Source organism: Gorilla gorilla, chromosome 19 (assembly GCF_029281585.2).
Source record: "Gorilla gorilla gorilla isolate KB3781 chromosome 19, NHGRI_mGorGor1-v2.1_pri, whole genome shotgun sequence".
NCBI lineage: Eukaryota > Metazoa > Chordata > Mammalia > Primates > Hominidae > Gorilla > Gorilla gorilla.
Window position 1 is genome coordinate 36,026,080 of NC_073243.2, and position 23,015 is coordinate 36,049,094.

The 23,015-nt window shown below is 41.3% G+C and overlaps 1 protein-coding gene across 7 annotated transcripts in view; it reads right to left on the bottom strand.

The window, feature by feature from the left end:
• Window positions 1–23,015, bottom strand: part of ANKDD1B (ankyrin repeat and death domain containing 1B) — a 55,389-nt gene that overhangs the window by 11,832 nt on the left and 20,542 nt on the right. For 6 of the 7 annotated variants that reach the window (XM_055367802.2, XM_055367807.2, XM_055367803.2 and 3 more), the window contains 6 exons: window positions 19,367–19,465; window positions 18,481–18,579; window positions 13,673–13,771; window positions 7,185–7,283; window positions 4,297–4,395; window positions 1,040–1,138 (listed from right to left, as the gene is read on the bottom strand). In XM_055367802.2, coding sequence (XP_055223777.1) covers window positions 1,040–1,138; window positions 4,297–4,395; window positions 7,185–7,283; window positions 13,673–13,771; window positions 18,481–18,579; window positions 19,367–19,465 — 594 coding nt within the window. The remainder of the gene's footprint in view (window positions 1–1,039; window positions 1,139–4,296; window positions 4,396–7,184; window positions 7,284–13,672; window positions 13,772–18,480; window positions 18,580–19,366; window positions 19,466–23,015) is intronic. The other variant, XM_063700687.1, reaches the window with a different exon arrangement.

Consider the following 23,015-nt stretch of genomic DNA (forward strand, 5'->3'; position numbering starts at 1 on the left):
CACATGCTACAACATAGATAAACCTTGAAGACGTTACGCTAAGTGAACTAAGCCAGTCACAAAAAGGCAAATACCATGTGATTCCACTTATATGAGGTACTTAGAGGGGTCAAATTCATAGAAACAGAAAGTAGAATGGTGGTTCCCAGGGGCTGGGAGAAGGAAGAAATGGCAAGTTATTGAACAAGTATAAAGTTTCACTTTTGCAAGATGAAAGTTTTGGAGCCCAATTGCATAACAATGTGAATATGCTTAACCATACTGAACTATATACATAAAAATGGTTAAGACAGTGTTTATGTATGTGTAATTTACCACAAATTTTTTAATTTAAAAAAACAAGTTTAGACATATGTAAAGTCATTCATTGCAGCTATGTTTATAAGAGCAAAACCTTAGGAACAACTTAAATGTCAATCAAGTGAGGACTAGCTGAACAAGTTGTGATATGTCTGTGCCACGCTATACTATGCAGCTCTAAAAAAAAAAAAGAATGAAGAAACTCTCCATGTAGTAATATCTCCACTTAATAATGCTAAAAAAGCTAAATGCAGAACAGTATACTAGTTATAGGTATGCCATCAGTGTCTAAAAAGGAAGGAGGAAGGGAATAAGAGTAAAATGTGTTTATGTTTGCTTGCATATGCATAAAAAAACTCTGGAAGGAACAGAAATAATTTATAATAATGGATATATATAAGCAGGGTAGTATGGTAACCAGACAAGTAGGAACAGGGGTGGGTGGGAAATTTTTACTGTTAAACCCTTACTAATTATATTCTTTTATTTTTGGACCATATGAATCTATAATCTTTTCAGAATTTGAATTTAAAAACACATATTTTTTCTTCAGAGTAAAAATTTTTACTGACATAGCTCAACCAAAATTGGGGTATTTTACTGACTATGAAGATGCATGGTTTCTCCAGTTTGTGCCCATTTCACAAAGGATATTCCAATACCGCTGCTCAAGGCTGACATCCAACAGGAAGGTCTTAGCAACCATCTCAGCTGAATAGAGTAAAGTCCATGCACTTACCTTGTCAACAGCCTTCAAGTCACAGCCTGCCTTCAGCAGGGTTTCCACCAGTTCCACATTTCCACGATCAGCAGCTACATGCAGAGGGGTTTGCTGCTTCTGCCATGAAATTAAGGAGGGGAACAAACTTGGACGGTGAAAAGACAAATGGAAAGTATAGCCATCTTATTTAGGTTCAAGGGAAAACACAGGTCATACATTTTTTAATGGATACTGGGGCATTCATTGCAGTATTATTTGCAATAGTGAAAAACTGAAAGGAAATTACATGTTTAACAAGGAGACTCATAGATAAATTATGATACATCTATATATTGGAATAATAGGCAACCATTAAAAATTATTTTTTTAAAAAATGATTTCAATATTAGGTACCTAAAGTAGTCAAATATATAGAGACAGAAAGTAGAATGGTGGTTCCCAGGAGCTGGAGGAGGAGAGAATGGGAAGTTACTGTTTAATAGATATAAAATTTCAGTTTGGGAAGATGAAAAATGTTCTGAAGATGGATGGTGGTGATATACCAAATGAATGTAAGTAATGCTGCTGAACTGTACACTTAAGATGGTTAAAATGGTGGATTTTGTTATGTGTATTTTACTACAATAAAAATTATTTCGAAGATTTTTAAAAAATAAAAGACGCTTTTGATATAATGTTTGAAACTTTAGGAAATGATACTATCTAGTTGAGCTTGATTTAATGAAAAATACACATAGAGAAAGAGACAAAAATACAGTACAGAAAAATGCTAATGATAAGGTCTAGATTAAGGGATTAGAGTTTATTTTTATTGCCTTCTCAATGCATTTCTGTTCTCTAAATTTTCTACGTTATAATGTATAAAGGAGTCCAAGACTTCTAATTTCCTTCTGGAGTAATCATTTTCCTATCAAGAGGATAAGAGTTTCAAAAGAAATATCTGAAATCACAAGAAAATCACCCATCTTAACCTCTCACCAAAAGGAATGCAGATGTGAAGAGATTTCTAAAATATTAGGGCAGAGAGGATCCTTTGATGTGATCTAGCCCAACTCCTTAACCAGAAAGGGAAGCAACTACCCCAGACTCACAGAGCTGGGCAATGGCATGTGGCCCACTACTCTTCCTACCAGAGCACAGGGCCAATATGCTGGGGATATTACCAAAAAACATTTATATATTTATTTATATTTTAATTTTTTTCTTAGAGACAGTTTCTTACTCTGTCACTCAGACTGGAGTGCAGTAGCATGATAGTAGCTCACTGTAACCTCGAACTCCTGGGCTCAAGCAATCCTCCCTTCTCAGTTTCCTGAGTAGCTGAGACTACAGGCTCTACTAATTTTTTTTTTTTTTTTGGTAGAGATGAGGCCTCACTATGTTGCCCAGGCTGGTTTCAAACTCCTGGCCTCAGGCAATCCTCCTATCTTGGCCACCCAAAGTGTTGGGATTACAGGTGTGACCCGAAACACCTGGCTTCCAAAAAGTATTTCTTTTTTTTTTTTTCTTGAGATGGAGTCTCACTCTGTTGCCCAGGCTGGAGTGCAGTGGTGGCGATCTCAGCTCACTACAACCTCCACCTCCTGGGTTCAAGCAATTCTTCTGCCTCAGTTTCCCAAGTAGCTGGGATTACAGGCGCCCAGCTAATTTTTTGCATTTTTAGTAGAGACAGGGTTTCACTATGTTGGCCAGGCTTGTCTCAAACTCCTGACCTCGTGATCTGCCCGCCTCAGCCTCCCAAAGTGTTGGGATTACAGGCATGAGCCACCACGCCCGGCCCCAAAAAGCATTTCTTAAAGAAATGCTTCAATGGCAGTGTGTCTAGGTGTTTGTCATTCAAGACATTACACTTATACTGACAAACCTATCAAAGATCTGTACCAACACGGAACAGATGAAAATGGAATGTATCAAATGCAACAAAACCCATTTTAACAATACTGCTGCAAGTCTAGAAGGCAGGAAATGCACTAAAACATTAAGAAGAGTTATCTTTCTTTGCTGGGGACTTCAAACACATTAAGTTTTTTTAGCTTATATTTTTAATTTTACATACATATTTTATATTTAAAATATAAAATTTCCTATTTTTTATGTGTATTCTTGGTCTAGTAAAAAAATTAAAGTGATGAAGTCTGGTTCTGAAAAAGGATAGCAAGCCTAACAAACACTCCTTCCCTAGAGTACATCTAGCCAGTTCTGTCAAAACCAATATCACATGTGAGCACGAAGCTCTGCCTCTGTGTTTAGCAAAGATTTTGCCCATTGGGAAAGATTTTAGATATTAACATAGCTGAATACATAAGTATATTTAATAACAAGAGGAGATTGGTTTTTTCCCCAGAAAAACTTTTGGGATAGGTAAAGGCAGGGGAGGAGGCTAGGTTCCCTGGAGGAGAGAAGGGACAGAAGTACAGGTAAATCTTCATTCAGCTCAGAGCAAAATTGAGCTCATAGGTGGGAATTGGAGGAGACTGCAGAGATCTGAGTCAACGCTCTGGTTTCACAGTGTATTAGGACAGGCAGGCATGCCCACTGCACCATGGCTCCTCCCTAGCCGGAGGGGCACCGCAGAGCCTTCTCTGGGAAGAGGCAGCCAGAAGGTCTCATCTGGCCTCGGGACCCTGGAAAGGCTCCTCTTCCCACTCCCCTACATATCCTGGAAGAGGGCAGGCCAGCCCCAGAAGAGCCCCAGAGAGCAGGCTCATTCAGTGCCCACCCCCATTCCCTTCATAATTCCGTTGCGGCATTCCCATTTCCAGCCAGTGATGGATTACTTTAACGAGTCATTTGATTCTGCTCCAGTTGACTGAAATTGGAGTGATTTTTCTTTTATTCCAAGAGGCCTCTTTTGCCTTTAGGTAAAGAGAAGACATATTTACTGTCTTTAATATAGAAACAAAGCTTCCTTCTTGTGGGGGAAAGGCTCCCTGCCAATTACAATATTTCACTCTGGGGGAGTGGCTTTTGATTTAAAGAGCCTCTGGCCATTTAGCTCTGAGCTACTGTTTTTCTATCAAAAATGCTGGGCCTGTTAAACATGAAGGATTTAATCATGCACTGGCTGAACTCCAGTTGTGTGGCTGAGAAAGACGAAAGTATGTGTGTGGTCATGGAGATGGAGTGAGAGTTACAGAAGGAAAAGGATAAAAATGATGCTCATGTTCCTCCCAGGAATTTTTAGGTACCTTGAACTTAATCAAAACTCCCCATAAACACACACTGTGTTGAAACTAAGAAAAGAGACCCTCCAGGCTCTGATTTGCCTGGCTTACCTGATTTAAGATGTCAATATCATGCTGTGCACTTAATAAACTGTTTACAACCGTGATGTGGTTGTTGATAACAGCTAAATGAAGAGGGGACTCCTTAGGCTGCAGAGAGAAATAAAAATTTCAAATCCAGAAGGTTCTGGCTTCAACATTCAAATCAAAAAGCAACTCATTTCAGCAGCTATTTCCTGATGATCTCCCAAGTACCGAAACTGCCCATACCAGTGGTGACCCTTAGTAATTGTTCAGCATTTATTGTCATCCCAAGGCTTTGAAACAAACTCGCTCCCCAGCAATCAGCCCACCCCCTTTGTTCTTTCTGGAACAACATACTAAGCACCTACTATGGGCCAAGCTCTTCTCAGGTTGCTAGGGATTTAGTGTGAACAAACTCATTCTCAGGAATCTTCCAATCTAGTCAGGTGAGCAAATATTAATTTTTTTAAGTCACACAAATACAGTATACAATTAAGTGCTTTGGAAGTAGAAGAGCCAGTGTGGGGATAGGGGGAAGGCTGACCTTTCAGGAGGTCAGAAAAGACTATTCTGAAGAACTGACATTTAAGCTCAAATATGAAGGATAAGTAAGTGTTAAATAGGCTGAACCACAGGACTTCTCAGAGGCTTCAAAAAGCTAAAGGGCAATAAGAGTAGCCACAAGGGCAAAATCATTGCACATTTGGAATTTCCTGAATTGATTTGCTCTGGAGCCCCAACTCCTTAGTGTGCCCTGTAGGACTCGTGTCCCCCTTACTCAGGGGCACCATCCTCATGCTCAGCTCTCCCCGCATGGAGTCCAGCCACAGGGTGGTCACCAAGCCCTCTGCAGCCTGCTCTCCCATTCTCCTTTGTGGCTAAACCACCTGTCTTCCCAGCCACAGCCCTTCATGGAGCCCCCGGCCCCTCTCACTTATCCCGACCACTGGCTTCTTACCCGGCCCTGCTAGGCCGCAGGGCCTGTATCTACCCCCGACACTTTGCCTCCAGGCTCCCGTGCTGCTGCAGTCCCACCCAGCTGCCACTGGCCTGTGGAGACATGAGAGGAGACATGCCTCCAGGAGTAGAGACGGGAGCTGAGCGGGGCGAAAAGGGAGTGAAGAAGCAACGAAGGGAAGTGAGGGCAGAAGCGATTAAGGCATGAGAGAGAGGGAGGTGAGGGGCATCCAGCATGATAAGGGAGGGGTTGGGTGGCACCAGGGGAAGGTGGACAGGGGTGTGACAGCAAGGGCTGAAGATCCAGTGACACTGTGCAGATCAGGAGCCGAGCTGAGTGTGAAGCGAGTGGCGAGAGGGAACAGGCGCCTACGAGGGTGAGTGATTAGGACAAGGGCAGCGTCGCTCAAGTGGAATAGCTGATATTAATGATACGCATCAGACACACTCAGCACATTCTCATCGTGGTGCTTATTACACATTCACTTCCCCAACTGATTCTTTTATTTTTTTTTTTCAGAGATGGGGTCTCACTCTGTTGCCCAGGCTAGAGGGCAATGGAGCCATCATCATTCACTGTAACCTGAAACTCCTGGGTTCAAGCGAACCTCCCACCTCAGCCTCCCAAGTAGCTGAGGCTACAGGCATGCACCACTGTGCCTGGCTAATTTTTAAATTTTTGTAGAGATGGGGTCTTGCCATGTTGCCCAGGCTGCCCTAACAGTTTATACTCTGTTTTAAACACCAGGCTGACAGTTTTTCAGAAACCACGTCAATAACCCTAGACATTTGATCTCATATTCCCCACTTCATACATGAGACACAAAGAGGATCAGTAACTTCCACAAGGCCATGCAGCAAGGAAGTGGCAGAGACAGGACTTGAACCCAGACCTTTCTGACTCTACCATCTGCACCAGGCTCTGTCTCAGGAGATGGGGGTAGATGGATGGAAGAGAGACCACAGTGAGTTGGCAAGAGTGTCACCAGCAGATGGAGGGAGGGGAGACGAGGGGACAGGTAGAAGACCACAGCTGAGTAAGTCAGAGACTGTTGGAGGCCAGCAAGGGTCAGAGCAGACAGATGATGTGAGCAGGGCTATGGGAGCAGCATGAAAGGAAGAATTTCTGTGTAGGTCTCTTCTGCTCAGGAATAACCTCCTTGAGGCACTAAGCATGAAAAACGAGAAAGCATCCCGCATTGCAAAGAAGTGGGCATTGGCCTTCTTGCCGGGGCCACCTGCCTTGCAGGGGCCCAGCCCCTCCTGAGAAACAGGAAGTGCCCTTGGACTGAACCAGGTAAGTTCAGAGCCAATTCCCCCAACACCATGCTCCAAAAACTATCTGACATGATTTAAACTACATCCCTCCTCTTGAGTTAATACAATAAATAGTAATGGCTCAGCAAGATCAGAGGAAATCATATTCTCAACGGAGAAATGAAAATAGAGTGGAAAAATAGAGGCATGTTTCTTGTTTAATTCCAGCACAGAGGGCCTTTGTTAATTCTGCCAAAGCCAATTCAAACGTCAGAAAACCTAAATCAGTATGAAGAATTGACTTTCAAAAGAAAAACAAGAACATTCAGTGAAGGGAGAAAAATTATCACTCTTCTTGATATGTACAGCTGCTTCATTATTTTCCCAGACTGATAAAATTAATACAAGAGTAATGGCATCTCTAGACATATGAGAAAGCTTTTTTGCAGCAAATACAAATATTTAAAACACAAAGATTTCAATTTGTTCAGGAACTTCAATGACTTTCTAAAATTCATCCCTCGGATTTCATTTCTCAAGATTAAGACTCAGCCTCCAAAAGAAGTCAGCCAGCCTTCCCAGAAAGAATTCCTCCCTTGTGAAACATCTCATCTCCTACATGTATCTGCAAGGGGCATCTCCCTGACACAGCCAACCTCATGGCGCCAGGACCAAAGCCTGTGTCATTGGAATAAACTCACTTCCACTTTCTGGCGCAGATCAATGTTCTCACTGAGAAGAAAGTTGACAAGAGATGCATGGCCGTTCCTGGTTGCTATCTGCAAACTACTGATATTGAGCTGCAAGAGACAATAGAGAGGGCAAGGAGGAACTCTCATTATAATTCAGCATGTTTTCTGGTGTTTATGACATGGTAATCAGTTAATACAATGAAATAGTACAACTACAGTCGTGCATCACATAACAGTGATTTGGTCAATGACAGACTTGCAGTGGTCCCATAAGATTACAATGGAACTGAAAAATTCCTATGGCACAAGTACTTAACTATGTTACAATGTTACTATGCTGTACAGGTTTGTAGCCTAGGAGCAATAGATATACCATATAGTGTGTTGTAGGCTGTACCATCTAGGTTTGTGTAAGTACACTCTATTTATGTTCACACAATGAAATCAGGCATTCCTCATAACATATCCCTGTCATTCAGAGATGCATGGCTGTATTTAAAAAAGAAAATCTGGCAGGGCACAGTGGCTCATGCCTGTAATTCTAGCACTTTGGAAGGCCAAGGCCAGTAGATCACTTGAGCCCAGGAGTTTGAGATCAGCCCTGGCAACATGGTGAAACCTTGTCTCTATAAAAATTAGCTGGGCTTGGTGGTGTGTCCCTGTGGTCCCAGGTACTTGGGAGGCTGAGACTGAGGTGGGAGGATGGTTTGAGCCTGGGAGGCAAAGACTGCAGTGAGCCGAGATCATGCCACTGCACTGCAGCCTGGGCAACAGAGTGAGACCCAGTTTCTAAATAAATAAATAGAAAATCCATTGTGTTTTTAATTACCGGGGTGAAGGGGAGCTATTATTAGGATGGTACAAAAGCAATTGTGGTTTTTGCCGAATTGTTTTTTTCTAAGTGTCTCCCATAAAAGTGTCAGAGCCCTAGGGAACATGTGTGCAACAGACTGAATGTTTGTGTCCCTCCCAAAAGTCATATGTTGAAACTCTAATGTCAATGTGATGATGATAGGAGGTGGGGACTTTCGGAGGTTATTAGGTAATTCGTTGTTGACTGATTAATTGTAAGACTGCTACAAAGTATTTGCAGGTCTTTCAATTAAGGATGCTGCTGGAAATTGCTTTCCCGCAATTGCTGCATCAGTATCTCCTGTCCCACAGTCTCTGCAATATAACCTTGCCACTCCCCTCATCAAGAGGCAGGGTTATTTTCTTCACTCCTTTGAATCTAGATGAACCCTGGGTGGAACCCTCATGAATGAGACCCATGCCCTTGCAAAAAGAGGCCAGAGAGTTGGCTAGTTCTCTTTCTGCCATGTGAGGATACAGCAAGAAGACTGTTGTCCGTAAACCAGGAAGAGGGCCTCATCAGAACCTGATCTGCTAGCACCCTGATCTCAGACTTCCAACCTCCACAACTATGAGAAATAAATGTTTGTTAAGTCACCCAATTTTATGGTATTTTTTATAGCAGCCTGAGCTGACTAAGACACTATGCCTAGGGCAAATATGAGTTAAATCCTCATTTCCCTTCTCCCAGGAAGTAGGAAGTGGACTAGAATCAGGTCTTCTCTCCATACACCTCAGCAAAACCCCTCTTTGAACCAAATAGGTGACTTGGTATCAGCCCCAAGAAAGGCCTGTTTCCTGCAGCCCTGTCTGTTTACTGCCAGTCTCCCCTGTGCTAGGCAGACATTCAATGCTCAGCATAATTTCTACTTGCAGCTTCCCTCATCATCTTCCTACTCGGCCCTTTCAGCGCCTCTCCTTCCCTGTGCTCAGCTGTCTTCGCTTAGTGCCCAAGGAGGCAGGCACACTGCTTGAGGGGATGGTCTGCTCCTGGCACTCCTGCCATCCTCCAAATGGCCCAGCATGGTGCCTTGCAATAATACAAAGTCAATGAACTGGTTGTTGACTGATTAATTGTAAGATTGCTACAAAGTATTTTCACATCTTCCAAATAAGGATGCTGTTGGAGATTGCTTTCCCAAAATGGCTGCATCAGTATCTCCTGTCCCACAGGCTCCTCTGCAATATGTCTTTGCCACTCCCTTCATCAAGAGGTGGGGTTTATTTCTCCACCTCCTTGAATCTGGGTCGACCCTGTAACTGCTTTGACCAATAGAATATGGCAGAAGTTCCAGTGTGCCAGTTCCAGGCATGGCCCCTAACTAGCCTGGCAGCTGCTGCTCTCTGCCTTTTGTAATGCCTGCTCTTGTAATCCTTCCTCTTAGAGGCCAGTTCCCAGCCTGTAAGCTGAGGCACATGGTGAGGCCCAGGTGAGCTCCCAGCTGACAGCCAGTATTAACTGCCAGGCATGTGAGTGTACTCTCTTGGGTATCGGGCTCAGGTAAGCCTTCAAAATCCTGGCCGACTTCCAACTGTAATCACATAATAAACTCAAAGTAAGAATCCTCTCAGCTGAGCCCAGTCAACCTACAGAGCCTTGAAAATAATAATACATTGTTGTTTTAAGCCACTGAGCTTTGGGTTGGATTGTTAGGAAGCAATAGATAATGGAACAGATGCCAACAGCAATGACCTGTATATCTCTGACCAACTGAAATCTAGCTTGCATGATGCTAAATGACTATATGACCTTGGATATGTGGCCTGTCAAGTACGGGCTCTTTGTCTTTGCCTGTAAAAATGACCCCTAGTTTTCTATTGCTGTTATAAGACATTGCCATAAAATTAGTGGCTTAATAAAAATGTATTATTTTATAGTTCTGGAGGTCAGAAGTCCGAAATGGATCCCACTGGGCTAAAAAAAAAAAAAAAAAAAAGTTCGCAGACCTATGTTCCCTTCTGGAGGCTCTCAGGAGAATCCACTTCCTTGTCTCTTACAGGTCTTAGAAGCCTCCTATGTTCTTTGGCTCACACCCCCTTGCTCCATTGTCAAAACCAGCAACAGTTAGCTGAGGCCTTCTCACATTGCATCACTGACATCTTCGTCTGCCTCCCTCTTCCTCTTTAAAGGACCCTCATGATTACATTGGGCCCACCTGGTAATCCAGGAGAATCTCATTTTAAGATCAGCCAATTAGCAACCTTAATTCCATCTGCAATTTAAATTCTCTTTTGCCATGTAACATAACATATTCACAGGTTCCGGGAATTGGGATGTGAACATCTCTGTCGTGGGGAACCTCACTCTGCCTACCACATCACCCCCTTCTTTCTCTGAAATCACAATACTACTGGGAGGATACGTGAGCCAGTAAATGTGTATGGTAACCATAACTATTATTTTATCCATTCCACAAAAAATATATTGAGCACTTATTTTGTGCGAGGCACTATTTTAGATAGTGGAGGGATATGTTGGTAAACAACACTGACGAGATCTCAGACATTACATTTCAGTGGTGGTGGACAATCAATTGATCCATAGATTGGTAGACTTGTAGATCAGCAGATCAGTGGACTTAAATTAAATCTGCTTATTAGATTCTAGATGTTGTTAGAAGAATAACATCAGCTAGTTGTAAGTTCTACAGCAAGACATAAAATAGCATGACTTGTTGGCTACTTTCTCATGGCTGATCAACAAAGCCTTCTTGGATAAGGTGACATTTAAACTGAGATCAGAATGGTCAGAAGTGCCCTCCCTGGGAAGATCAGAAGCCACCTAAAGCAGAAACAAATTTACAAGAAACTCAAAGCAGGAACCCTGTAGTAGGAGTCCACAGCATTTACCTCTAGGCATCATGGGCTCCGTGCGTAGGGCCTACAGACTTTTTATGAGCCAAAGAAACCGTTAAAATGTAAAACATAAAAAAATTATTGGTTCCACGATACCAAAAGAAAACCACAAAATTGAAGTGAATAAATATTTAATTGACATTCATACTTCATTGATTGTTAAATGTAATATTCATAAAATATTCATTATATTTATAAACAATTTGTAGGTTTCATTTTTTCACCTCCCTCAAATTCCCAATTATGCACACAGAGTTCTAAGAAATCAGAGTCAATCATAAATTAGGTGAGTCTGTCATAGCCAAATAATTGCAAAAAGCAAAAACAAAAAAGCCTTTTAGAGCAATTACCAGCCAAAAAAAAAAAAAAAAAAAAAAGTAAAGAGGAATGTGGGAGCACTTAAATATGTATGATAAAATGTGAGGTAGGACCTCCAGGAATATGAGTTCTTAGGACCTACAAAAGCCTTTATTGGACCCAGGGCAGTTAATAGGGCCCTAAAGAGAGCCTGTTGCCCTAACTCTGGGCAGCCCCTCCACCCAACACAAATGGAGGAAGCCAGGTGTCAACTACATTCATAATCTCACTCCAACATCCTCCTTAGAAATGACTCAACCCCTTACCCGCTCCCCTTGATGATGGGGAGGTGGGAGGGAGCACAAAAGCAATCTCCTGGAAACCAAGACTCATCAGTGTCAGCAGGTGAAGTGTGTCCAAGATCAAACACAGCAATCACCTACAAATGTGAAAGCAAACCAAAGTCCAACCCATCCCGGGCTTGTGTGTGTTCTTGCTGTTGGCTTCTTGCTTCACACTGCTTTTCTCCCCAAGGTTTTCACTGGGTTGGACAGATAGGTGTGGATAGCTAGTGGGGGCTGAGGTTGTTGATTGAGAAGTGTGCTGATGAACTCGGGAAAAATTCTAAAAGTAAAAGCTAAAAAATGGATTCACGATCATTTCCAGGCTGCCTAGAGCAGCTGAGGCCACTGGCTGTAAGGACAGGGGCAATATGGAGCCTGCAGTCTCAGTCAGATGGGGAGAATGTGTGCATATGAAAATCACTACAAAGCAAAATACTTAAGGGCAAAATAATTAAGGACAAGGGTAAGGCAGTGCACAAAATAATGGAGTAAGCCTGACAGAGTCTTGCTAACCTGGGAAGCCTTCCCAGGAACTTGAAGGGGGATACAGACTGGGGACAAGGAGGCACCTGTGTAATGACTGTAGAGGCACAGCTCTCCACATTCTGAATATTTCATGGCTCCCATGAATTCTTAACTTTGTGTTTATTTATTGCATCAATAACCTTGCAACTTCAGTGGGAATCAACTCACACTACTTTGATTTTCCTCTCTCACAATCCCTGTGCATGTATATATAAATCCAGTATTATATTAATATTTACTCTACTATATTTTTTCAATTAGTGTTCTATGATTAACATGTTCAATACTGCAACATATTTTTAGTATTTATCACTATAATTTTTAACAGCTACATAATTTTCCAAGTAGATGCACCAAACCTTCTTTCAGCCTTCTCCTACCTTTCATTCCACGTATATGTTGTATCTAGTTCTTGGCTATTGGAGCTAACTTTATCATCTATCTGAATGCATGCAGCTAGCTTTCTGCCTTTTAAATTATTTCCTTAACATAATTTGCCATGTGTGGTTAAAAGGAAAGTGACAAATTGCTTTTCGAAAGATTATACAAATATAGACTCCCACCAGCAGAATACAGGGTATCAAATATGCCAGTTTGGGACTTTATTCTTGATTGGGAATTTATTCTTGCGTGTTTAAATTTGTACTTGTTGAAAAGAAATTGTTTATATATTGTGTGGATATAAAGATCTCTAAAATATATTGGCAATCAAAAGAAACCAAGGTGCAGAGCAGCATATATTATATACTGTGCTACTGTTTATACAGTGTTGGTATATATATGCGTATGGATTTAATTACATTTTCCATGTGGATTCATGGAAAATTCCTGGAAGACTAAATAAACTATTAAGGATGTTAGTTCTGGGGAGTAAAATTGTGATGTGGGGTTGGAGTAAGACATTTTTTTATCATATACCCTTTGGTGTTATTCAAATTTTTTTGTCATGAGTTTTCATTACAATTAATTAGCAAAACAGAAAAAGAAACTAAACCATCTGAAGACAAAGCCACTGCAGGGGTTAAAAGCTGAGGCACTGGTGTCAGACATTAGTTTGAATCCTTGCACTGCTATTGACTATTTGTATGATTCTGAATGATTTCCTTAACTTTTCCAAATTCTATTTTTGTGATCTAAAAAAATAAAAATAACACAGTCTCAAAAGTTTCAAAAGTTCTTAGCACAATGACTACATACAAAAGTATTCTGCATTTAGAGGAAGGCACCATCCTTCCTTCTTCCTGCACCAGGCTGACCACTTGAGCTTTCACACAATAAACTTTTTTTTCAGCGTCTTCTCTGTATAAGCCAAGCGTGCACTAGCTGCTATGAGACAACAAAGTAGAATAGAGTGTCTGTTTCTAAGAAGTGACAAGTACTTGCTCATTTTGCCCCATTTTCAATTATTCCTTCCCCAAAAGAATAGAAAGAATGGCATTGCTTTTGAGGACACAGTAGCTGGGGAATATTAGAGGTAAATCATTAATTCTTACCAAAAACAAAGCACATTATAAATATTAATTCTAAAGTACCAGTGAGTGGATCAATGTAGGACCAGAGTTTCCAAAGAACATTTTAAGTCTCCTTCCCACTGCATGAGTGAACATGGTCTGGAACACATACTTTATTTGGAATGTTGATGTCACTTCCTGCTGTCAGCAGCACTTTGCTGCACTCTTCATGACCTCCTTCAACACTCAGAAAGAATGGTGTTTCTCCATTCTAACAAAAGGAAAAATAAGTTAAATTTAATTGCCCCTTGTCATGGAATGAAATTACTTGACAAACAACATGCTTTCTCTATGCCTTTTGTGCATTACTCTTAATAATGGATGGCATTTATTGAACAACTATGTGTCAACTTGTACTGCCAAGACTATATGCTTTGGCACAGTCAAATCACACAATGCTATAAGGGCAGGGTTAATATTATCCACATGTTACAGATAAGAAAACTAAACCTCAGCTGAAAAGTGTCAAAGTGGCTGGGTTCAGTGGCTCGGCCTGTAATCTCAGCACTTTGGGAGGCTGAGGCAGGCAGAATACTTGAGCTCAGGAGTTCAAGACCAGCCTGGGCAACGTGGCAAAGCCCCATCTCTACAAAAAGTTTAAAAAATTAACCGAGTATGGTGGTGGATGCCTATAGTCCCAGCTACTCAGGAGGCTGAGGTGAGAGGATCACCTGAGCCCAGGATGTTGTGGCTACAGTGAGATAGGATTGCATCACCACACTCCAGCCTAGACAACAGAGTGAGACCTCATCTCAAAACAAAAAAAAAAGAAAGATAATCTCAGAAATAAGGAATTATAGTACAGTATGAAACATACAAAATTAGAAGTATGTTTGTACCAAGTATAACTTTAATCTTTACAACTGATTAAATGTTACATGACATTTTAAAAAATAACATTAATTTAAAAAATCTCAGTACTTCAGTTTCCTGAAACTCAAGACAAATACTAGGAGGACAAAGTAAGAGTTTAATTTAGGCCAAAACATAGAGGAAAAAGAAGGAGCTGGTCCCACACAATAGCTACTTGGCTATTTCCCTTTCCTCATGTAGAATTTCCTAAAAATATTTGGAAGAAATGCAGAATTCCTTCCCCATTCCCTAATGATTTCCCTCCTTGGACATTATTCTGCTTAACAACTGCCTTAGATAAATTCAGAAGGCTTTACTCATAGCTAATTAGGTATAAACAATCATGTTAACAGGAACACAAGAGTGTAGAAACCAGTGTTCCCATTCCAACAAGGTGGGAAAATTATATTCCAGGCTGCTTTACCTGGGTGCCTGGGACAGCCATCTGCTTATAAAGGCATTTCTCCGCCGGGTGCAGTGGCTCATGCCTGTAATCCCAGCACTTTGGGAGACCGAGGTGGGTGGGTGGATCACCTCAGGTCAGAAGTTCAAGACCAGCCTAGTCAACATGGTGAAACCCTGTCTCTACCAAATATACAAAAATTAGCCTGGCATGGTGGCATGCGCCTGTAATCCCAGCTACTCAGGAGGCTGAGGCAGGAGAGTCACTTGAACCTGGGAGGCAGAGTTTGCAGTGAGCCGAGATCACACCATTGTACTCCAGCCTGGGAAACAAGAGCGAAGTTTCGTCTCAAAAAACCAACCAACAAACAAACAGAAAAGGCATTTCTCCCCATAATCTTTCTTCTCATTTTTCCAGGAAAATAGATGCAAAAAGACAAGTCCCGGTGGGAAAAATATTTATTAAAATAAAGTGTAAAGGAAGCAATTCATGTCTTTAATATACCCAGAGCCTGATAAGGTTTCATATCTTGGACCCTACAATCTACTTCTAAGGATATACCCAAAGGCAATTGTGAGGAATTCAGACTAAGGTTTATATACAAAGAGGTCTGTGACAGCACTACCTATGATAAACAAAAATTGAAACTACATATCCAAGAGCTACAGAATAGTTAAGTGAATTTGGGGCAGCTATGAAAAATATATTGTACATATATGCAGAGGAACACAAAGGAAACTGGTAGTAAAATCCATCAGATGTGTATAAGATCATCCTTTGAGCTGCGCATGGTAGCTCACACCTGTAATCTCAGTTGCATGGGAGGCTGAGATGGGAAGATCACTTGAAGCCAGGAGTTTGAGACCAGCCTGAGCAACATAATGAGACCCTATTTCTAATAATAATAAATAATAATAATTCTTTGAGTTTAGAGAAAATACAAAACTGCTATTTATTTTTTATCTTGAATTTTAAAAATTTATATTTCTAGCATATGCTTTATAATGAATTAATTGAATTATAAATGTATATGTGATAGCCACATGATCAAACTTTCTTTACTGATATGGGTTTGCTACCAAGAATGTCTGGAGGCCACGGCTCTAGAGCATTCACGTGGGTCACTCTAACTGATCTGGCAACAGCTTGTATCAGGAAACAGAGGCAGCCCACAACTGGACAAACATTATGAATCATATCCAAAAAGATAACATTATTATCACTGTGCCCTTAATTTTGTGCAAATGAAACCTATCATAATCTGAAATTAAAGTTTCCTGGGCTTTATGAGTTTTCCCCAATGTGCCCTGACTCCAAAGTTGCTAAAAGGAAGATGAAATCCACATGCATGCACATATTCCAGTGGTGTAAATATGTTTTAATAGAACAGGGAAAGCATAGCTAAGACTATAAATAACTAAGACTATAAATCCTGTGACTACAGGACTTGATCTCTGTTCTGGTTTGAATATTTGTTTCCCTCCAAAAATTCATGTTGAAACTTAAATCCCCAATGCAATAAGATTAAGAGGTGGCCTTTATGAGGTGATTGGGTCATGAGTGCTAGCTCAGTCAACCAGGTGGATATAATTGTCATTGTTTGAGCACATGCATTGCATTGGAATGGGTATCAGTGGCTTAGAAGAAAATCTTAGAAACAACAGTGGGGCATTCTTTAAGAAATGCTGCATCTCCCGTGCCACTGTACTCCAGCCTGGGTGACAAAGGAAGACCCTGACGCTATAAGAAAAAAAAGAAAGTAAGAAAAAGAAAGAAAGAAATCGTCAAGACTGAATAAGAAAGTGATTTAGAAGAATCTAATTCAGCATGAAATTTAGAAACAACTGAGTTATCTTGCTTATTTTTTCCTTTGTATATGCATGTAAAAAACTAAAAGTCTAAACACATCTTCAAATAGGCAGCATAAAATAAATATTTTAAGTGATAATAAAGTTTTTTGTCATAGTTAAATGGCAGCATTATTTTTTCTGAGTGTTACATAAAATAATGGTGTGCCTTACAATCAATGGTATCTTAAGGTAAATGATTATGATACTAGTTCTTTCCGTAGCTCTCAGGAGAGGCATCAAGTTTAGAAATGATCAGAACATTAAACTGTGAAATCCAAGAGGACCCCACTGACCTGAGTTTCCAAACAGCCAGACAAAAAGTTACTGGACCATAGGTTAAGAAGTGACCATCCAGGGCAAATGACTCACAAACCTGTCTGCATAGCCACAGCCACATCCCCTCCACCAAATCCAGAACCAGTTTCTTTTTTCTTTCTTTCTTTTTTTTTTTTTTTTTGAGACAGAGTCTCTGTCGCCCAGGCTCAGGTGCAGTGGTACGATCTGGGCTCACTGAAACCTCTGCCTCCCGAGTTCAAGCGACTCTCCTGCCTCAGCCTCCCGAGTAGCAGGGATCACAGGCACCCGTCAGTACACCTGGCTAATTTTGTATTTTTAGTAGAGACGGAGTTTAACATGTTGGCCAGGCTGGTCTCAAACTCCTGACCTCAGATGATCCGCCTACCTCAGCCGCCCAAACTGCTGGCATTATAGGTGTGAGCCAGCGCACCCGGCCCCAGAACCAGTTTCCAGCTCGCTAACACTCCACCTGAATGTACCCACCTCCCAAGTGCCTCAAACAAACCCATTCAAGCCCTCATTACCTACCTCACTCACCTGCTCCCCCACTGTACTCCCCAACAACAGCCCAAGCCAGACAGCTGGGGGCAGAAAGTCCTCCCTCTCCCCAAGTCCTGGTCACAAGTCCTGTGGACTCTACCTCCTCCTACCACTTCATCCTGTTTGTTGCTCATGAGTGTCTCAGTGAGAGGCCTTCCATAGGTCTTGTTTCCCCCATTTTGGCAGTCACCTGACTGGTCCTCCCCACTTCTGGGCTCTCCTGGCACCAGTCTACCTTTCAAACAGCTGTGACAGTTACCTGCCCACACCTAAGATGAATCCCATCCCTTTTCACTGCTTAAAACCCTTCAAGGTCTCTGCTGGCAACCACAGCAAAGCCAAACCCTCCCTCTTGTAAAGCATGGCCTTTCATCGTCTGTCTGCCTTGGCCCACTAAGCTTCCAGCTTTCCCAGCACTCCTATCCTCAATTTCTGCCACCCTGAGCTTGTCAGCCTGGAACACACCATACTCTTGCCTTGGTTCTTTTACTTGGACTTTTCCCTCTGAAATACTTTATACTCATGCCATCCTCAAAATCCCTCCTGCCAACGTTCATTACAATGTCAAGACCCAGATAATTTATCACCTCTTCTGTGAAAACTGTAATTTCTGAAAAACATCTTTCTCTGTGTTCTTACGGCATTCTCTGTAGACTTCTATTATTGCATGTAGCCCAATACATTATTTGTTTTGCATGCCTTTCTTGCCCTGTAGGCTTCTAGAATAAGAATACATACTTCATCTGGCATACAGTACACATTAAACAACGTTATTTGAATGAATGCGTGAATAAATGAATGGATTAACAAATGAAGTGCTGTGGGATACTTTGAAGAATAAAGTAAGAATCTTCCAGCATCACATTTTACACTCCATGGCACTAACACCTTTGTTTTCCTCCCACTCTTTTCTTGAAAGCCATTCCTCCAACCCTTCCACATTTAAGTCCTGTGGCGATAACGAGCACTTCCACATACCTCATTCATCTCATTTATGTCTTGCCACTGGGCTAGCAGCACCTGCACTGCAGGACTGTGACCATGCTTCGCAGCGAGGTGCAAGGCAGTGTTTCCCCCCTGCAACAGAGACACACTCGATGTAGAAACTCCTGTGCCGGGAGAGCACGCTCCTTCAATAGTAAGGGCTGTAATGGAGTTTCTGGAAGTTTTCATTTTGGTTAAAGCTGCAGTCCAGAGTGTGGACCACTGTATCTGCAGTTTTAAGTGAAATTTATACATTTTTAAGTTTTAAATAAAAAGGTATAGTTTTTTGAACCAGTAGGAAAAAAATCATCCATGCTCCTTGTTCTAACTTTGCTACCAATTGCTAGCAAAACATGGAGCAACAAAAGAAATTCCATTTGACCTCTGTGAGGGTAAAATGGTGAAAGATTTCTGGGAGATCATTTTAGCAATATTGTATACCCAAAGATTTTAAAATGTGCAGAAGCCTTTGACCCACAATTCCATATCTAGGAATTTCTCCTAAGAAAGTCATCAAGGGTGTACATATAGATATGGATGTCTACCCCAGGGTTTTCCCCTCCCCTTTCATATAAGGCTGAGCCTCCAGGAGACCTCATGGGAGGAGAGAAGAGGCATGGAGTTGATCATGGAAAAATCCATGTGGTCTATCGACTTCACAAACATTTATGAAGCAAAAACTGCCAATCTGGACAACCCAGAGCAACAGTGGAAGGATTTTGCCTGGATAGTTCATGATTCTCTCTGAGTACAGTAGCAATTTAACTCTCCTGCTGACTAAAATGCCCTCACCAAATCTACATGCCAATTGTTACCCCTCTACATCAATTGTTACACCCCTTTCTCTTGTTCTCAGCAAAGAAATAAAAGTCCAACTCACCTTGTCTTTTTCTGAAGTATGCAGGTTTAGGAAGGTAAGTTTTTCTATCATTTCAACATGGCCCCTCTCAGCTGCCAAAAGAAATGGTTTTCTTCCTTTCTAAAAATCAATCACAAACCTCAAGCATTTATTACAGTCTTAGTGAACAAGCAAGACAATGGACAAAGCTAGCGACATTTCAAGGATGATGGGGAGTCCAAGATGGCCCTTCTTCAGGGAGGAAGATGATGCTATCTCTGACTCCAAACCAGATCAGGTTCTGGGTTTTCACTCAAAACTGTGGGAGACTCCACATCAGCGTGAAATCTGTTTCATGGTGGCACACAAATACTGTTCAGAAAAGGTCCTCTCAAGCATCAGGAGAGGTGCAACATCACAGTCAGATGACAAGATTCCCTTTTAAATATAGCAATATTATGAACTTTATTTATTCCATAGTTATTTCACCATTTACTGAGAAGCTACTATGTGTCAGACCCTGTCTCAGGCACCTGCACATCATACTAAGCCTTCCCTTACTCTGGGGCTTATTATTTATGTGGCTCATTCAGACATGACATTTGATTAGCTGCTTCTCCTTAGGCCTTCCTTTCTTCCTCATAGATTTATCTACAACATCTACTAAGAATCAATAGGAAAACTCTTGAGAATAGGTCAATACAAAATGGAATCAAGAAATGAGGCATTACCCAGAGAATACAGATGAAGAGAAATGTTTAGGTTTGATTTTTTTAGAAGATAAGCTCAAATATAGAATTTTCTGATTACGGAATTCCTCCTACTTTTCATGTTGCCAATGGAGACTATATTTTCCATAGCCAAAATGCCATCAAGAAAAGTGAAAGACCTGTCTTAGTCTGCTTTGTGTTGCTATAACAGAATACCTCAGGCTGGGTAATTTATAAAGAAAAGAGGTTTATTTAGCTCACAGTTCTGCAGGCTGGGAAGTTCAAGGGCATGGTCTTGGCTTCTGGTGAGGGCTTTCACACTGTGTCATGACAGAGAAAGTCAAAGGGATGCAAGCATGTGTGAAGGGACAAAACCCAAGAGCATCCTAGCTCCCACCTTTGTGGGAACTAATTTATTCCTATGAGAATGAATCTAGTCCCACCAGAGTGAGAACTCAGTACCTGAAGAATGTCACCAAGCCATTCATGAAAGATCCACCCTCATGACACAAACATCTCCCAATAGGTCCCACCTCCTAACACCACCAGATTGGGGATCCAATTTCAACATGAATTCTGGTGAGGACAAAGCATAGCCAAACTATAACAGATCCACAGAAAATGTAATGTTGTAACTTGAGATAATTAAAATAAGGAAAAGGAAGTTGTGGTGGCAATACGGTAGCAGAATTATTTTCTTCAATTAAAGAGAAGAAAACACTCACAGATTGGCTTAGTGTGTCACTAACTGAAAGCTTAGCAAGGTGTCTTAATGTTAAAAAATAGATACAAGCCTCATCTAACACTTGATAAAATAGGGTAATGAAAAGATCATGGCCACTGAGATAACAACCTGAGATAACAGGTTAACCTGAGATAACAACATAGGTGCCCCCAATAACTGGAGAAAAAAAGGAAGAAAAAATGCTGAAATAATAAATGGCAAAAAGCAAAGACAAAAACAAATCTATAAAGATCAGTCCTACAGAGGTCTGTATTTATGCATGTATGGAAGCTGGAGAAACAAATTTGCACCAAAAAGTTCACCTAATTCATCATTCTTGGGCCACATATGTCACCAATGAGATCTGCATCCCCAGCCCTTCAAAGGGTTTAGTGATTTCATTATCAGGAAATCACTAAGAAATGGCAAAGGAAAGAAACAGAGACTGCTTGGAACCACAGTTTTCTGCTTTCAAGGTAGGCACTAATTGAAGGGTAAAATTTAATCTTGAGTCATGAGCAACTCTTTGGAAATGACAGACCAAAAATCATTGTGTTTGATATATAAATATCTGCAAATAGTGACTACAGGTAAAGTTTCATGTAAACAAATCACAAAAGAGGGAACAAGAGACAGTGATTATAAACCAGATGAAAACATCTGGTCACATATCCTCATAAATAATTCATTTGTTTGTTCAACAATTGTTGAGCGCCTATGAATATGCCAGATAATGTGCTAAGCAATAGAGTGACCAAGGTGAGAAATATATTGCCCGTCCTCAAGCTCAGAGTCCAAAAGGAGAGATGGACACATAAGCAATTAATTATAATGTAACGTAGTAACCGAGTGCTGGTTATATATGGGGGTACATAACTCAGCATAAGTGTGTTTGTGGCTGGAAAGGCGGGTGGTGAGAAATGGTGGGAGAAGGCCTTTAAAGGTTGGTAATGCACTGGAACAGGAGAAAAGAGCACTTGTTACCTGATTCCTGCCTGCTATCTTTTACACTGGAGAATGACCCCTGGCTCATTTTGTGGAGCTGTTAATTATAGGCTCCTGCCTCTTCTACCACCTATCCCTTGGCCACAGTGCTTGGTTCAGGGATGGTCACATGCTAGGCCTATGAGAGCCAACCATGAGATATTTTTTTGGCATATCCTATTTTTATTCTAGAGCCATCAGCTAGCTGTTAGTAGTCCTCTTTGCCACCTGATAAGAAGACCCTGCCTAAGAATGAAGTCAGCACAGTGAAAAGTAGAGTTGAAAACTAGGAAGAGATAAAGAGCCCTGCTGACATCATTTGATCTCCTGCATTCAGACATACCTGAATCCATGGCTAGATTTTTAATTGAATGAGCCAATAAATTCCTTTCCTTAGTATGGTTTGAGTTGAGTTTCTGTCACCTTTGACTAGATGGCTTCCTTAAATCAACTGCTTATGTCAGAGAATTATGAGCAACTTCAATGTCCACCAGTGAGTCTTTTTTTCTTTTTCTTTTTCTTTTTCTTTTTTTTTTTTTGAGACAGAGTTTTGCTCTGTTGCCCAGGCTGCAGTGCGGTGATACAATCTTGGCTCATTGCAACCTCTGCCTTCTGGGTTCAAGGAAGTCTCCTGCGTCAGCCTCCTAAGTAACTGGGATTACAGGTGCAAGCCACAATGCCCAGCTAATTTTTTGTATTTTTAGTAGAGACGGGATTTCACTATGTTGGCCAAGCTAGTCTCAAACTCCAGACCTCAAGTTATCCACCTGCCTCAGCCTCCCAAAGTACTGGGATTACAGGTGTGAGCCACCGCGCCTAGCCCACCAGTGAGTCTTTTAGGTTCAGCTAAACATTTCAGACTCATAAAATTATCACAGGCAACATCTGGCACCAGTCTTCTCAGAAGATGTGGGCACAAATTACAGCTTGTCAGTATCAGCTGTTTCTCTTCATGACACGGTCCACATAGCTGTCCAGGAGGTATTGTCTTTGGACCCCCAGATGAGCGCTTAGTTGCAAGGTGACAAGATCCACATTGGATGGGTCGGAGCCATCCTGGCTTAGAAGGCTCATGCCCCACAAGAATAAATATCTCCTGAATAACTCCTTAGGCACCGCTTTCAGAGTCCCCATGAGAGAGATGCCTAGTTCCAAGAGTGACTGCACTCAGAGAAGCCCAAAAGATGGTTTCCCCTTCTGGAACTTATAATTCATCTGTAGTTCTTCCCAGTCTAGATGGAATTTACCAATTATAGGTAATTTTATCACAATC